The sequence below is a fragment of the Lathyrus oleraceus genome, chromosome 4 (assembly GCF_024323335.1).
Source record: "Lathyrus oleraceus cultivar Zhongwan6 chromosome 4, CAAS_Psat_ZW6_1.0, whole genome shotgun sequence".
Taxonomy (NCBI): domain Eukaryota; kingdom Viridiplantae; phylum Streptophyta; class Magnoliopsida; order Fabales; family Fabaceae; genus Lathyrus; species Lathyrus oleraceus.
The window spans coordinates 495,729,488-495,742,226 of NC_066582.1; the positions used below are offsets into that span (position 1 = coordinate 495,729,488).

The 12,739-nt window shown below is 34.6% G+C and overlaps 1 protein-coding gene across 1 annotated transcript; it reads right to left on the reverse strand.

Annotated features, from left to right (window-relative positions):
* Positions 1-657: 657 nt before the first annotated feature.
* On the reverse strand, positions 658-7,678 carry LOC127076712 (uncharacterized). Its single transcript, XM_051018456.1, has 15 exons — positions 7,246-7,678; positions 7,086-7,144; positions 5,351-6,307; positions 5,164-5,224; positions 5,020-5,082; positions 4,545-4,608; positions 4,368-4,461; positions 3,976-4,059; positions 3,814-3,903; positions 3,696-3,723; positions 2,928-3,443; positions 2,775-2,836; positions 1,837-1,946; positions 1,668-1,755; positions 658-1,078 (listed from the first exon to the last, which is right to left on the reverse strand). Exons 1-15 carry the CDS (start codon positions 7,565-7,567, stop codon positions 812-814), a joined length of 2,865 nt encoding a protein of 954 aa, XP_050874413.1. The 5' UTR covers positions 7,568-7,678; the 3' UTR covers positions 658-811.
* Positions 7,679-12,739: the final 5,061 nt, after the last annotated feature.

Consider the following 12,739-nt stretch of genomic DNA (forward strand, 5'->3'; position numbering starts at 1 on the left):
ATTTGTTATTAATGTTAAAAGGCTGAAAAAATCAATACATAGATTTGTCGTGTGCAGTAATGTCAAGTATAGTGGCTGCGGCGCAAGTTTTTGTATTTCTTTGACTAATCATCGAGGAATGTTGAAATAATGAAAATTTTAAGTTTTGTTTCTCTTGCATTTCATGCGGTGGTTTACAATTGAAATTTGAACTGGAACCTTATTTGAACAGGTTTGAAACGGTTCATTCTCAAACCAGTTTGTGTAGTTTGGTTCCCATTAATTAATCTATTATGCACACAACTCTAAATGAAAGACTGCCATTGCAACCGATCAAAACATACCAAACTGATTTTTATGATCTCTTAAAATCTGTAATTATGGAGTATTTTTCAGGTCTTAGACCTAAATGAAATGTAATTATTCACCCATCTAAAAAATTTCATCATTTTTGTTTGATCCTATAATGAAGGAAAAGAGGGTAGAGATGTTTCAAGTGCTTTGTTAAATCATTTGTAAATAGGTCACCTAACTTTCAGTCTCTTTTTTTTGTTGCCAAAATCGGTCACCTACATGCATACATTCAATTCTACTCAGTGTTCAGGTTTGCAATGGGTGGGAATGGTAAAACTAGAGGTTGCAACTTGTTGGCTTCACAGCTTTTGCTGGTCCCGTAAGTTCGCCTTAAAAATAGGTTAGAGTTCTAAATTAACCACATTTAAAGAGTCGTATATACAGCAATCAATGTATGGAAAGACTTTTTTGTCAACCCACTTCAGGTCAAACAGTAATGTAATACCTAATTAAGCACCTACAATTCATGAAACTGGTCTCAGACTGCTCTGGAAGTTGAAGTTTCTAAGCCGAGACCTCGTCGAATGATCCTTGTCTTTCTCATGATGTCATTACATTGGGCAAAATACTCATGCCTTAGAACTTCTTCAACACTAATCCTACTCCTTGGGTTTACTGTTAGACACTTGTCTATTAAATCAAACAAGGATTTTGGAACTTGATCAACAAACTCTGGTCTCTTTGTGTGAGTCTTGCACCAGCTTTCTATGTCGTATGAAAGCAAGTATTGGTCATCAAATAACTCCTGTAATCAAATGAAAGCAGACATTAACCACTTTGCTTCATTTTACCTTGTTCGGAAATAAGAGTTTCCTTCAGTATATTTCAACAGCAAATTGAATTCAAAGCCACAACAAGTAAAATGATGAGTTCAACTATTGATTGCAAACGGGAGAAAAACTTTATCAAATAAAATTTGTGCAAGCAACATCAACTTCAAACAATAATATAATTAACTAAGGGGCCATTTTTTCCTAGTAAACTTAGTCCCATTGACTAGAGATAAAGTCTAAATAGAGCTACAAAGCCTAGTCAATCCTCACTTTAGAAGTCAATTTTGTGACTGCAATTTGGACTTAACTTACTATAGTTATCCAAGGGTTATATTGTGGAAAATGCTGGTTACAGACTTGTGGTACTAAAAGAATTAGACAGTGCTTTAAATCTCAGGCAAAACAAAATAATTTTAAAATAAACTTTGCTTGAGATTTAATAAATAATGAGCATTTTAATTCATGAGGATAATCCGGCTTTAATCTTGCTATTTAGCTAGTGTATCTCAAATAAGGATTAATAAGAACAGCCACTGAGTTTCCAAACGATAAGGAATTTACCAGTGGAAATGATGCTTCGCGGTCATGCAGCTTGGCCACTTCCCAAAGTTCTTCACTGCCCCGCAATTTGGCAATTTCTTTTAAACTCCTGCAGAAAAACATAATGAGCAGTGAGCACGGAAAGCAAAGAAAAGATAAAATCAAAAATGAATCTCTAGTTGATTATTACTGTTCTGGTTCGCCAGGGAAAGAAGTTTTCCCAATCAGCAGGTATAGTAGAGTGACTCCAGCAGACCAAATATCAACCTTTGGTCCCTGAAACTGAGACCTGAACAAAACCTAAAGAAAAAGCAAACTGTGAATTAAATTATTGAAAATAAAATCATCCATTAGTTGTAGGAAGGTAAATCGGTATCTGTAATAAACTTAAACTGATGGATTTTTAAGGTATGATATCCAGTTCAGTGATGAGCCTTCAGATTTCAGCAGTTTTATTTCTTTTAACTGACAATAAAGGAAGCCACCAAAGACCAATTTTTCAAAAACTAATACTTACCTATCATTTATAATATTTCAAATTTTAAAATGAATATGAAATGGAAATATTATATAGATCACCAGGTTAAATTTTATGACGACATCTTCAAATTGTGAATCCTGTTATATAAGACCAGCGAGTTAAATATGTGATCAGACGGTGAATGTTCCCTTTCTTTCCCACCCAAGATGGTCCATTTGAACTTTGAAAACAAACGCTATAAAAAGATGGAAACAATGAAGCAAGTCAAGTACCTAGAAAGATTAATCATGGACATCTAGTTGACTGTACATGTTTCGTTTGATATGAAAGGGCATCTTGTGAAACCATAGTTAAGCGAAGTCCCACCAGTCAAGCACAAAACTATCTTATTAGATGTTTGTAGTGAATCATAGAAATTTAGGTAAATGGAAACACGGTATCCAGACATTTAAATTGATTTCATTTTTGGTAGGGAAGCCCTTTACTCAGCAGTTAAAATTCCAGCGTCTAATATGTCACATGTTTTTCTAGAAGTATCTAAAATCCCAACTCTAAGTCAGTATTCAGTATTGAATCTATGGATAGTATTTGAGTCCTATAATTGCGTGAAAAATTGCAAATGCGTAGAAATGACAGCAAGACCTTACCTCTGGAGCACGGAATCCCTTTGTTCCAACACATGGACCCTCTCTTTTATGTTTTCCATCACCTGAATAACACATTATATGTCAGTAAGTTACACTGTTAAAGGTAACAATATCACTCCTCATAACTTAGAAGGATTGAATTTAGAATCACACCTTTACTTCTTAATAACCCCAAATTAACAGTAGATGAATGTATAGGCATCGGCGTAAGATAAAGTGTCCTGCCGTCTACCTTGCCTGAAGGAGCAGTAACCCTTTTCCTCTGAGAAGAAGGACTTTTCATTGAACTACTGGTTGCACATTGCATGGAATTCTGCACAAGGCTGATAAGCTCCTTTCTTCCTCGGAAAGGTAAGGGTTCTCGAAGCCTATCGGCAGAAGCTGTTTTAGTGCTGGTAACATCTTTGGCAGAGGTTATACCTGACCCATCTGTTCCTTGTGCTCTTCGTAAACCCACAACAGCCTTATCCGTACAATTTTTCAGATGACCAGCATTAGCCTTAGGCTTCAAATGCCTATTAATGTCAGAATATTTCCTGTGATCTGCTAGCTCCCTTCTATTGGATGTTAGAGACTTGATTCCTCCAAGATTCTTGTCTTGGACCAGGGGGGAAGGACCAGAAGGGAGGGGAATATTATTGGATGCACCAAGACTTGGTTTGGATTTACCTGAGAAGGTGAACAGATTAGTTGAGGAAACTAGGCAAATTATATAATGAATTTATGATGATCACTTTACATAAGACTTAGCAAAGTGAACTAAGGATTAATTGTAGGAAATTAACATGATGCATGTAAAAAAAGCAAGAAAATTTTGTTTATGTGGGCTTATTGCTTGAGATTAATATACAACTTTTTTTTTAAATGGCAGACATTAATATACAACTGAGTAGCCAAATAGGTTAGAATTATGAAGCTTACTTCCAAAGTTGTACTTCTGCTTTAAATCCTGAAAAATATACCACAATACACCAGATTATATTTGGAAATAATCAGTCAAAATTTATGTAAGAAGCAGCAGCAAGAGAAGCAGCCTAACCATGGCAAGGTTGAAGTCAATAAGATAGCCTTTCTTTAGCTTTCGAGAAAAAAGGAAGTTTCCAGGTTTGACATCTCTATGGACGACTCCCTACATTAATTGAGTTTGAACTTCTCAAACATAAGTTAAAGTCACAAAGAATAAGCAAGAGGGGAAAATTACCTCTTTATGCAAGCACGCAAGTGCCTTGAACATGCAATACGCATACCACTGAAGCTCGTTGATATCAATTTCTCTTTTCAAAACCTACACATTGTAGTATTTTCATTACAAAATTACACAAATCGAAAATGGTTAAGAGGTAAATCCATTTCACACAAAAATCAATTTCTTTTTTCCAGAACCTAAATTGAGAAGCTAAAATTAGCTACATCAAAGATGAAGTCCAGAGAGAGAACCTAAATTGAGAACCTTAGTATTGAAAGATGCTGAAAGGGAAATACATTTCGTGAAGTTGATTCATTGATTAAATCAAAATGTTGAAAGCTTTAAAACCAAAAACAGTTTTCTATTCTCAAAGTAAAATATAAACTACAGACAATTTCAACAATTACCTCAGGTCTCTCATGCTCAACATGTTCTAAAACAAAGCAGTCAGTGTTGCCACTTTTGAAAGAACCTTCAAACTTTATAATAAAGTTTTTACCCCTGAAACATGATAAATTCAAGGACAATAGCAGCATGCATCATAGCTTAAATATAAAAAATATAGGAGCATGACTCATACTTACCCAAAACGCTCAAGCATATTCCGCTCATTATTTACATGATTTTTATGAGCATTGGTATGAGGGCCTGTAAAATTACATGAAAAAATTGTAGCATCAATATCAGTTTTTTTAATAATCAACTATACTGTCCGTGTATTAAACTAGTTATATAAGAATGATTACACACGAAAAATTGCTTCCATATTTATATTGTAAGTTGGAAACAGGTTACAAGTAAAACTTGATTTTTAATGACAAATAAATAGTTTCGCTTTTCGGTAGGGTACAAATAAGAGACCCGTGTAGCACAGACACTTTTGAGGTGTCTAACACAACAATGACACTTGAGATCATGTTCAATTGATTCATTATTTCAAAAAAAAATCTGGTGTCGAAGTGTTTGGGTGGGTGCTTCATATTCTATTCCTTTTTCTTAGCATAACACTTCAAGAACAATACACATACACATTTGACATAAAAGATAGGTGTTACTTACATTTAATAGCAAGTCTCTTTCCATCAATTGTTCTTTGAGCTCGGTAAACAATGCCATAACCACCTACAGAAATATCAGTGCAATTTTAATAGAGGTTTGTTTTATCAGTTCAGAAGTTGATGAGAAAAAAAGTCCTCATAATACCTGAACCCTCTTCTTCCTCTATTTTAAAAGATTCAAAAGATGGGAATGTTTTTTTCTCCACCTGATTCAACAAGATAACCAAAATAGATAACAACACGCGAATAATAAATTGCAAGCAGATAGTCAAAATGGTTAATAGAAATTCATAAGTTATAACAAATCGAATATGTTAACTGAAAGCCCTCACCTTAGAAGTCATGGAGTTATCTTCAGCTAAGTTTTCTTTACGATTTTGTTTTAGTTTGTTTTTTGCAACAATGTTCTGATCATCTTTACATTGATCAATTACTTTTGGAGCATCCTCAAGTTTGTTACAGGCTAGTGACTCTGCTAGAATTTGAGTCATTGAGTGTTGATCATATTTCAGTCCTCCCTTCGATATGCGAGAAGTTTTCGGAACTGGCTTTGGATTTGCAGAGGTATGTGCAGCTTTATTGGTGGAGCGAGTCACCATGTTTCTCACTCTCTTGTTTTTATCCAAATCTTTTACATGTGTACCCTTTTTAAATTCCAAAACTTTGGTTGGTTCTTCTCCAAATACAACAGGTTTACAACTCTGAGCAACATCTTCCTTTCCTTCATCTTTGTCATAATTAATCACTTCTTCCTTTAAACCTTTTTCATATTCTATATTTTTTTCAATAGAATCACTTTGTTGATCTTTGCCGGCATTATTTCTACAAACATCAACATCATCCACATAATGGGTTATGTTTAGTTCACGATACTCATTCCCAAATGTGTCAAAGCAATCCACTTTCTTCCCTGACTCAATACCAACGACAATGCCCTCATTACAAAGTGATTGATCTTGGACACTAGTTGGTGGAGCAAGAATCGCAGCAGGATTATGCCCCGGGAGCCCATCTAAATCCTCAACCTTCTTCAAACCACTATCACAAATGAAAAAACACTCAGTGGTTTTGATCAGAGAGTCAGAAATCTCTTCATGGGCTGTGTTTGTTGTGCCATCATTATCAGCTTCTCTATATCCAAAATTTGGTTCTGACCAACCTGAACACTCTCCAACTGTATCAATACATATAGGAATCATATAACTCCCATCATGCACAATCCGAGACTCAAATTTCATTGTACAAAAGCTTCTTCTCATCATAGCCTCAGCAGAAGGATCAACAAAACTCTGCAAACAAAATAAAATATCCAAAACTTGACATCAAATTCAGCATGAAATACAACTGACAAATAAAAGACATATATGACATCACTGATACTAAGCATGTGAAGAAAAATGAATGAAATCAAATTATATACTACTATAATAAATTGGTATTAACAAAAGGTGATCAGTCCAACTAAATGGCTGCGCTTTTCTTGGTTTTATTTTCCATTGTTCTAAATGCCAACAAAATATATAATCAAGTGAACTCCACTGTGACTGTTAGTGTCCAAATATACAAGCCAGTCAAGCAGATTTGCCAATCAGGGATCCAAAAAATAGTGTTTGTTCAAACTTTTAGTGTTACTATAGCCGTTACTTGACAACCTATGCAGCACTGACATCTTTGAGAAAATGTGTGTTTGTGTACGTGTCGGTATCGGACACTTGCACCGATACTTGTAATTACTTTTAGTTTATTCATTTTTTCCAAATTATTGCCCATGTTTCCGTGTGAGTGTCGGGATCGTATTCAAAATGTCCAGGCTTCATAGTTGACAACACACTGTATTAAATGGTGTACAATTCGTTAAAATTAAGGTCACTTCATTAGTTGAAATTATATGCCCTTAATGCACAAAATATAAACCTAAACACTAAAAATTATGAACAAAAAAAACTAGAACAAAATCAAGTTCATAATCGTTCAAATTAACACCAAAACAGTGTGATTTCACCTAGGGTTTAGGGTTTAGAGGCGCACAAAAATATTAACCTCAACACAGTTAATAAATATGAATACCTTGACGAAAATTTCCGGAACTTTGTCGCCAATTGCAAGTCGTTTCGGATCTCTTCCACCTGTTTTCACCAAAATCTCGAATCAACAAACCGCCAAAACACACACAAAATCAAAATAGCTAAATAAATAATTCAATAACTAAATCAGAAAGACAGTGTACCTCCAGGGAGTGATAAAACCGATTTACGTTTTCGGGAGTAAGACGAAGCTGAAATAGGGACTTGAAATGAGAAAAACCTAGCGATGGCAAAAACAGCTTTAAGGGAAGGAGTAAGGAGACCGTTACTGTTAACGGCGAGAGGAGAATCAGGAAGAGATGCTACGTAACGGACGAAATCGGAAGAAACATTGAAGAAGCCGCAACGGGAAGATAAATAGTCTGCATCGACTGGGTGACCGATCTGGAGGAGTAGTGATAGGAGGTGCCATGATTGTTCTTGAAGGAAGAGAATTGGATCGAGGCTTGATTCCGGCGTCGCCATTTCAGATCTACGGTGTTTGTTTCTCTCTCTGCAAGTGTGAGAGTGAAGTGGTAGAGAGAGAGAGAGAGAAAACTGTAGAGAGAGGGGTTAGGAGCGGGAATTATTTGATGTGTTTTCCCGCTTCTCAATTTGTGTTGCTTTGATTGGTGGGCCCTTCTTCTAGAAACTAGAAATGAATTTTGTGCATTAGGATCATTTGGAATATCATTAAAAAAATATATTATTTGGTTTTCATATAATTTAAAACAATAATAATAATAATAATAATTCAAAGTTTTGAATATAATCAAACTCGGACAGTGTTTTAAAACCCGGTTCGGATCGGTTGGACCGAGAATCAGAGGGTATGGTGATTTGATAAGGGTATGGTTACAATTAATTCGGTGATAATCGATGTGACTCGATCGAATCATCGATTAGATTAATAAATCGATAGATTTCTTAAATTGATAAATTGATCTTTTTATTTTTATGTTTATTTTGAAAATCGTCGAAACGATGAAGGGTAATAAAAAATCTAAAAAATTAAAAGAAATAAAAAAGTATTTCTCTTCACTTTCGCTTAGATAATCTTTTGAAATCTAATGTATTAAATTATTATTTCAGTCCCAAAATTATAAGTTACTTTAAAAAATATTTATTATAAATTATAAGTTATTTTATAATTTAATATAACATTAATGATTTTTTTCAATCGTTTATTATTATTTCTTTTTACAATTCTTTAAATTTCTTTTATCTATAATAAATAAATGAAATATTATAAAGTCCTCTATAATTTATTTCTCATACAATAATTATCGTGTTTTTTAATTTGAGTAAAAGATGTAAAATATCTTATAATTTGTGACGGATCAGTATAACTTATTTGAGTTTTTCCTCTTATTAATTATGTTTAAAACTTAGTTTATTTTATAACTTTGTTAGAATTTGATTTCTAAAATATTTGAAACTTGTTATTTTTGGAAGTTTGAACTTTATGTAAGTTTTTTATTCAACTTATTTGTACAAATGATTTTTGGATTTTTTTAGATTTTGTACGAAATTTATGTCAAAAATTTTAATTTGTGTATTTTTTACTTTTATTTGTATAAATTAGGTTAGTAATCATGCAGTCCAATCAGTAACAAATTTGTAAGTGACTGTATGAGTAATAATCTGACTTGTTATACTTGTGGGAAGTATAGTCATATTAGTATGCAGTGTGAAAAATCTAAGAATGCTCAGTCTAGAGGGAAAGTTTTTGCTTTATGCATTGCAGAAACTATTGCATATGATAATTTTATTTGACATACATGCTTTATTAATAGTATTCTTTTTATTATTATTACTAATATGAGTGTGACGTATTCGTTTATATCTGTTGAGTGTGTGAAAAGATTGAATTTGAAAGTGTATGATATGAATGGTAACATGGTCATTGATAACCTAGCTAATGGTTCAGTGACTACTTTGTTGGTGTGTTTGAATTGTCCTTTGACGATTTAAAGTATAGATTTTGGGATTTACTTAGTTTATTTACCTCTAAGTCAACTTAATGATATTCTATGAATGAATTAGTTTAAGTTCGACCATGTGTATATCAATTGTTTTGATAAATCGGTGAAGTTTTTTGAATTCGAAAAGAGTACGGAGTCGGGTTTCATGACCGCGAGGCATATAGGGATGTCCTTGTGTGTGTGTGTGTGTGTGTGTGTGTGTGTGTGTGTGTGTGTGTGTGTGTGTGTGTGTGTGTGTGTGTGTGTGTGTGTGTGTGTGAGAGAGAGAGAGAGAGAGAGAGAGTGTGTGAGTGAGTGAGTGTGTGTGTGTGTGTGTGTATGAGAGAGAGAGAGAGAGAGAGAGAGAGAGAGAGAGAGAATGCTCGAGTATTCATGGTGATTGCAACCTTTGGAGGGGGAAGCGAAAGAATGATTATTGATTTACCTATTGTGTGTGCGTTTTCAAAAGTGTTTCTAGATGACGTTAGTGATTTGCCACAAGAGCGTGAGGTGGAGTTTGTTATAAACTTAGTAGCCGGTACTAGTCATGTATCGATGGCGCCGTATAGGATGTTTGTTTCGGAGTTGAGTGAACTGAAGAAACAGTTGGAGAATTTACTTGAGAAGAAGTTTGTCCGATCGAACGTTTCACCGTGGGGAGCGTCGATGTTGTTAGTCAAGAAGAAATATGGTAGCATGAGGTTGGGTGTTAACTATCGACAGTTGGACAATGTTAATATCAAGAATAAGTATCCTTTTCTGAGCATTGACGATTTGATGGATCAGTTGGTTGGTGCTTGTGTGTTTAGTAAGATTGATTTGTGATCGGGTTATCGTCAGATTCGAGTGAAAATAGAAGATATTCCAAATATTGCATTCAGAATGAGATATGGTCACTATGAGTATTTGGTGATGTTGTTTGGTGTGTCTAATGCGCATGGAGTATTCATGGAGTACGTGAATAGGATTTTCTATATGTATCTATATCAGTTTGTGGTTGTGTTCATCGAGGATATTTTGATATATTCTAACTCTAATGAGGAGCATGCAAATCATTTGAAAGTTATGTTGCATACCTTGATATAAAATAAGTTGTATGCAAATTTTTCTAAGTGTGAGTTCTGGTTGAAAGAAGTGAGTTTCCTTGCTCATGTAATATCGAGTGGTGGTATCGCAATAGATATATCAAAGATAGAGGCGGTGTTGTAGTGGGAGACTCTGATGTCTATTACTGAAATCAAAAGTTTTCTTGTTTTGGCTGGTTACTACAAAAGGTTTATCGAAGGCTTTTTGAAGCGGCATTTCCTTTGACTCAGTTGACTCAAAAGGTTCAAGCTTATGTGTGGGAATGTTCAATGTGAAAAGAGTTTTCAAGAACTCAATAAGAAGCTGACATCAGCTCCCATTTTTATTTTTCCAAATCCAAGTGAATGCTTTGTTGTGTAATGTGATGCTTCAAAGATGGGTCTAAGTGGTGTATCGATGGAGAATGATTAGGTTGTGGCTCATGCTTCTAGATAGTTGAAAGTTCATGAGAGGAATTATCCTATGCATGATCTATAGTTGATAGTCGTGGTGTTTGTGCTAGAAATTTGGAGGCATTATCTGTTTGGTTCCATATTTTAAGTGTTTAGCGACCACAAGAGTTTGAAGTATCTATTCGGTCAAAAGGAGTTGAATATGAGGCAAATGAGGTGGCTCAAATTTCGGAAGGATTATAATTTTGGCATGAGTTACCATTCGGGTAAGGCCAATGTCATAGTTGATGCTTTGACCATAAATTCTTTGCATATGTAGATGCTTATGATTCGATAGTTAGAGTTAATCGAGCAATTCAGATATCTGAGTCTGTTGTGTTAAAGGACTTAGAATAGTGTGAAATTGGGTATGTTGAAGCTGACTAGTGGTATTCTTGGAGAAATCATAGAAGGTAAAAAATCAGATTTGGGATTGAGTGACTAGTTAGTATTGATCAATCAAGGTAAAAAGGTGGATTTCAGAATGGGTGAGAATGATGTTATGCGTTTACGTGGCAAAGTTTGTGTACCTAATGTGCCAAAACTTCAGAAGAGTATTCTTCAAGAAAGCCACGGGAGTAATATGAGTATTCATCTCGGTGCTACTAAAATGTATCAAGACATGAAGAAAATGTTTTAATGGCCATGAATAAAGAAGGACATAGCCGAGTTCAATTATGTGTGTTTAACTTGCCAAAAGTCAAAGATTGAACAATAGAAATCATTGGGTTTGATGCAACTGTCGAGTATTCCCAAGTGGAAGTGAGATAGTATTTCCATGGATTTTGTGACAAGTTTGCCTAAGAATTCTAAAGGGAATGATTCAGTTTGGGTTATAGTGGATAGATTGACTAAATCAGCTTATTTCATCTGATTAAGATCAGTTATCCTTTGCAGAAGTTAGTCGGATTGTATATTGAGAAGGTTATTAGCTTGTATGGCATTCCTTCGAGTATTGTTTCTGATAGAGATTTGAGATTCACATCAAGATTTTATGGGAGTTTACAGGAGGCCATGGGTACTAAGTTGAACTCGAGTTTTGCTTAACATTTGCAGATGAACGGTCAGACAGGGAGGATTATTTAGTCTTTGGAGGATTAACTGAGAGCTTAAATTTTAGAGCATGAAGGTAACTAGGACAGTTACTTACCATTGGTTGAGTTCAGTTACAACAAAAGTTTCCATTATAGTATTTGAATGACACCGTTTGAGGATTTGTATGGTATAAGGTGTATGACACCTTTGTGTTGGTATGATTCTAGTGAAAGAGTTATGCTTTGACCTGAGATTGTTCATCAGACTAGCGAGAAGATCAAGATGATCAAAGAGAAGATGAAAGTTTTACAGAGTCACCGGAAGAGTTATCATGATAAAATGAGGAAAGCACTTGAATTCAAGAGGGAGATCATGTGTTTTTGAGAGTTACTCTAGTAACTGGTGTTGGTCGAGCTTTGAAATCTCGAAAGCTCATGTTGTGTGTTCATTGGTCCTTATCAAATTATGAAGTAATTAAGAGAAGTGGCCTACAAAGTTTATTTTCTTTCGAATCTTCATAATGTATTTCATATGTCTCAGATGAGGAAGTATATTCCCGATTTGTCTCATGTGATTCAAGTGGACGATGTGCAAGTTAGGGAGAACTTGGTCGTTGAGGCATCTCCCTTGAGAGTAGAGGATTGCAAAGTGAAGCACTTGTGAAGCAAGGAGATTGCGCTGGTGAAGGTGTTGTAGGGAGGACCTGCTGGAGGCAGCATGACATGGGAGCTGGATAATGAGATGAGAGAGTCATATCTGACTCTATTTCCTTTGAGTAATTTTTGAGGACGAAAATTAAATAAGTGAGGGAGAGTTATAATATTCGGAATTCAATTAATTAGTTTAATTTAATTTAGTTGCATTTTATTTAAATTATTAAGTGACTTATATGATTTTATTTGGATGATTGGAGAATGTATGTGTTTTGGAGGGTATTGGAAAGAGTTAAGAGGATGGTAAACACTAATTAGATTTATTTTAATTAATTTAAGTTAAGTGGAATAATTAAAAATAAGGTGGTCGTAGAAAAACAAGGAAAATAATAAAATTTGGTGGATAATTGAATTATTGGAATTAAATAATTAAAAATAAAAGCAATTAGAAGTTAGTAAGAGGAGTAGTAGCACGAGAGAGAAGCTAGT

Bases quoted from the DNA above. Each gene is read 5' to 3' on its own strand.
- LOC127076712 (XM_051018456.1), bottom strand. From the start codon at position 7,567: ATGGCGACGCCGGAATCAAGCCTCGATCCAATTCTCTTCCTTCAAGAA. The intron at 3,904-3,975 runs GTAATTTTCCCC...CAATTAATGTAG, and splicing joins TTGCGTGCTTGCATAAAGAG to GGAGTCGTCCATAGAGATGT. The intron at 1,079-1,667 runs GTAAATTCCTTA...ATTTGATTACAG, and splicing joins GCGAAGCATCATTTCCACTG to GAGTTATTTGATGACCAATA.